The sequence below is a fragment of the Microchirus variegatus genome, assembly GCF_963457635.1.
Source record: "Microchirus variegatus genome assembly, chromosome: 1".
Classification (NCBI taxonomy): domain Eukaryota; kingdom Metazoa; phylum Chordata; class Actinopteri; order Pleuronectiformes; family Soleidae; genus Microchirus; species Microchirus variegatus.
The window spans coordinates 4,497,597-4,502,153 of NC_139802.1; the positions used below are offsets into that span (position 1 = coordinate 4,497,597).

General features: G+C 42.0%; 1 protein-coding gene across 1 annotated transcript; it reads left to right on the forward strand.

The window, feature by feature from the left end:
• Positions 1-223: 223 nt before the first annotated feature.
• aqp10a (aquaporin 10a) lies at positions 224-3,883 on the forward strand (the record flags this gene model as incomplete). Its single annotated transcript, XM_083895237.1, has 6 exons — positions 224-307; positions 1,074-1,200; positions 1,388-1,525; positions 1,621-1,739; positions 1,845-2,062; positions 3,673-3,883. 6 exons carry the CDS (start codon positions 224-226, stop codon positions 3,881-3,883), a joined length of 897 nt encoding a protein of 298 aa, XP_083751363.1.
• Between the last annotated feature and the right edge of the window lie 674 nt (positions 3,884-4,557).

A 4,557-nucleotide genomic window follows, 5' to 3' on the forward strand; every position in this document is an offset into this window, starting at 1 on the left:
CCTATCCGGAGGTGTCACAAACAAATAGATGGGGTAAGAGTGTTTGGCCAGCTGTGGAGAAAAAGAAGCGGGCGAGCCGGGATACAGTACACAGGTCCTCACACACGCTCAGGTGGAAGTTCATCATAAAAACCTTCATCTCCTGGACCGGTCTGTTTGACAACACAGAAGAGTACATTTTGTGATAAGAAGAAAGGATTTGTTTTTTTTTTTTACTCCAGCCATGATGAAGCTACAGTCACTCAGAGTGAGAAATGCCCTGGTGCGAGAGTGTATGGCTGAATTTCTGGGAACTTTTATTTTGCTGGTAAGTGACACTCAGCGTCTCGGGGTACAGGATAATACTGTGTATGTACTTAAATACTCAGGATATATGCAAATATTATCCTTAATTTAACCATTCTTTTTCAAGAGCGACCTGGCCAAGAAGGCATTGACTTCATAGTACACAATTCTTTTGTATAATAACAATTCTCTTGTATTCAACTTATTTGGATGTTCTTTGTTTTGTTTTTTTAAGTTTTTAAATAGTTTGAGTGCATATGTTACATATGGATTTCATTTTAAACCACCACTGCAACATATGAAAAACTATAGAACCAATAATTAGGTTATTGTAGTAAAATACTTTTCATCTCTCTTTCTGGTTATTTGATTGATTTATTTTATATGCAACAGTTTTAGACTCAGACTTTCAACTTTCCCCATAAATAAATTAATAAATATACTCATAATAACACACTTTTATGTAATTATTTTTATGGCAGTTCACATGAGTCCCCTTTTAGATCCTCATCCTCGTTACTTTCACTGAACTATTTTCTTTGTTATTACTTGTTATTCAGTTGTTCAGTGCTGCTTCGCCCTGTCATAAAGGTCGATTTGTTCAATTAATCATTCATCTTTATTGATTTGTAGCCCGTGATATCTCTTAAGAAATGTTTGTGTTTATAACATCAGGGTGTCTTGTGTGTATCCTGTCGGCTGCTCATGATGAATAATAATAATAAGGACAAACTAATCACACAGTGTTCTTGTTTGTATTATCCTGACCTCTGTCCCTCTTGCCTCAGCTCTTTGGCTGCTCTGCTGCAGCTCAGGTGAAGACCAGCGCGGAGACCAAAGGCCAGTTTCTGTCGGTCAACATGGCCTTTTCTGTCGGCGTCATGACGGCCATGTACCTCACCAAGGGCATCACGGGTAAACACGACGGCATCTCTAACACACAGCGGTGTCCAATGTGTCGCGTCTTACTCCGAATTAACTGATCTGAACAGTATGGATCACTATTCTGCAAACTAATCTGAGATTACGTGACCTTCTAGTCTCTCCCTTTGCGAATTTACTTTGGAGAATCCTTTGCCATGTCTTTCCATCTCCTCTCCAGGAGCTCATCTGAATCCAGCTGTGAGTCTGAGTTTCTGTGTGGTGGGCAAATGTTCCTGGGGAAGGCTGGTGCCCTACAGCCTCTCACAGGTGCTGGGGGCTTATGTGGCATCGGGGCTCGTCTACACGGTCTACTATGGTTTGTCTTTCCACCATCTTTAGTGCTTAAATCATTGACATACTGTGTACACATACTGTATTATTGTTTTGATGATTTTCCACTTTCATTCTTAGATGCTATCATGCATTTCAGTGGAGGAGTGTTGACTGTATACGGTCCAAATGAGACGGCGTCTATATTTGCCACATATCCTGCAGAATACATGACTTTGGCCAGAAGTTTCCTTGACCAGGTCAGTCGAGTGTATTGGTGTAAAGTTTCGGAAAAGCATCACAGCTGATGTTCTACTAATTATTGTTGTTGTTTTTTTGTGCACTTTTAAATGTCATTACTTTAGGTGGTGGGCACCGGCATGCTCATGTTGTGCATCCTGGGTCTGGGCGAGAATAGAAACACCCCAGCTCCGCCAGAGCTAATTCCTGCTGTGGTGGCAGCGATCGTCCTGGGGATCTCCATGTCAATGTCAGGCAACTGCGGTGGTGCAATAAATCCTGCTCGGGACCTTGGGCCACGCCTGTTTACTCTGACTGCAGGCTGGGGCACTGAAGTCTTCACGTAAGTGTCCTATCTTATATACACTATATAACTGTGTGACCTGTGTATATAACTGTGTGACCGGTGTGTATACAATGTGCACATTCGTACCTTTTAAGCACGAAACAGGTCATTAAATATTTGGTGGTGTGCTTACTGAAGCTGCACAATTCACAATCAGTTTTCATTTTTATTTGAAATGGACAGAATTTGACTTTATTTCAGCTCTTGGTGTTGACCTTAGCGTCATAAATGTCAGCGGGTTATCAGACTTATCAGAGCCTGCAAAGGAACATGAAGTGTCAGAGGTTGCAGAGGTTCAGATCATATAATCTCATGCTGGTTCCATAATGTAATTATAATAATGCTCTATCTGATGCTCCATCAGTCATTCTCAAATTCTGCGTCTGGACTCACAAATGAGAATTAATTTCAGTCATCAGATCAACTTGCTGAATATGTTCTTTACTTAATACTAGTGCAGTGCCCATAGTGGGAGCTGAAGAAGACTTTTCAGTTATGGTAATGGCATGAAAAGGGACATAAAGGCTAACATTTCGTTTTTGTGACTGCCAGCCACGTCAACAGCTAGCTCCGCTAATGCTAATCGAAAATGAAAACATTTGCGTTGTGCCCTAATGAGGTTGCACATTGTTGGTATTATGTTAGCCCTACGCGAAAGCTAATCGTAGCCTCGTTAGCTTAACTTTTGGAAACAGGTTGGCCAAGTTAGCCGCAAAGTAGTAGCATGCTAACGCAAAACACCATGAACGCCGTGTTCTGCGTTGAACCGTGTGAAAATGTCTCACCCTCCATGAGGACAGCCTCTTCACTCCCAGCCCCAGACAGCGCAGCTGCTGCTGATGAGCCACCGCCTGCCTGGTGCAGCGTGATAAATCAGTGAAAAATTAAAATTCCTACGAAAAATCTGAAAATCAAGGATGCACACTTTCGGGCTTAGGGCAACAAAGATATGCCTGTCACAGACAGACGCAACTTCCTTTATAGATAGATGTATGCATGAAACTGTGATGTCATTTTAAAAATGGCTGGCGATTGATATTTTTTATTCATCGTTGCTGAAGTGGCAGCAAATATAGACATGTACGATCAAATATGCACTCGTCTCAAATTATATTGTGGTTCAAGTTGAGCGCCTTTCTTTATGGAGTTTGCATGTTTTCCCTGTGTGCGAGTGGGTTTCCTCCTTAAATTAGACTTCAATTGCACACTCTAATCTGACCATAGCTGTGGTTGTTGGTCGCCCCCTATGGTCCACGGTGTGCCCCACCTTTTGCCCCATGTCAGCTGGGATTGGTTCCAGCTCCCCGTGACCCTCGTGTGGAGGATAGAGCGGTAGACACCGAATTAATGGATGAATTAATGTGATTCGCTCACAGCAGCTTTCATTAATTCTTGCTCAAGTCGACAGGGCAACAGTCCTTGTGAAGCTGTTGTGGTTAATGTTAAGTTTGCCATCGCTTACAGAGCTAAAGGTGATCTTTTCACACATTCACGTTTGATTCAATGTTAATTAGAAACATCCGTGACTTGATAAGAACCAGGCAAGTGTACGTTTGCCTCAGAGCAACACACACATGAAGTAATTCTCCTGTTAATCTGCTCTCCAGTTGTTACAACTACTGGTTCTGGGTTCCTCTGGTGGCTCCACTCGTCGGCGGCGTTTTAGGAACTTTCATGTATATGGTCTTCATCGAGTTGCACCTGCCTGACCCAGACCCCCCTGAGAACATCTCCCCTCTCTTCACAGTCAGTGGCAAAAACATGGAGTCACTCACCGCACAGCAAAATGGATTCGAACTGAAAGCTGCACATTTCTAAAAAAAAAAATGTTACTGGAATAGATATGTGCCTCGTGACCAGAACAGACTGTTGAAGAAAGTAATCTGACTATAAATGAGTCTCGAAATAAGCCGAAGCAAAGACGCACAAGTTTTTACGAGGATATGTATTTTTGCATTTGTCACCAGGATTCATAACACAGCCGGTATAAAGGCAGAGGCAGCTGAGAGAGAGAGAGAGATGCTGATCGTCCAATAACATTGTTTACACTAATAACTGTACTCTTTATAATAATGATTTATCATCAGTAAAACCCTGTTTAACTCCGCTTCATTCAATGCTTATTGTTACTATGTGGATTTTGTGCAAAGGTGCGAACGATATACTGTCGGTGCAGTAGTTTTCCAAAGCACTCCCGAGTGATAGCTCACGTGGAACTTATCTTATCTGACTTATCTGCCCCATTCTTGGGAGGAAGAATAATACCTGGAGCAAATTAGTTTTTATTTTTGCTTTTAGTATGTCAAGAATGAGCTTTAGTGGTTAGGTCGCTGTGTCCTCGTGTTTTTACGAGCATGATGTGATATAGTACAACACTGCTTTTTGCACATTTCCTCTTGACCTGATTAGAATCTGGTGGTCAAGGTCACTGTCTTCTCTCAGAACTCCTTTTGCCTTTTCGTGACCTTATTTTCAAATTCACCCAAATTGTT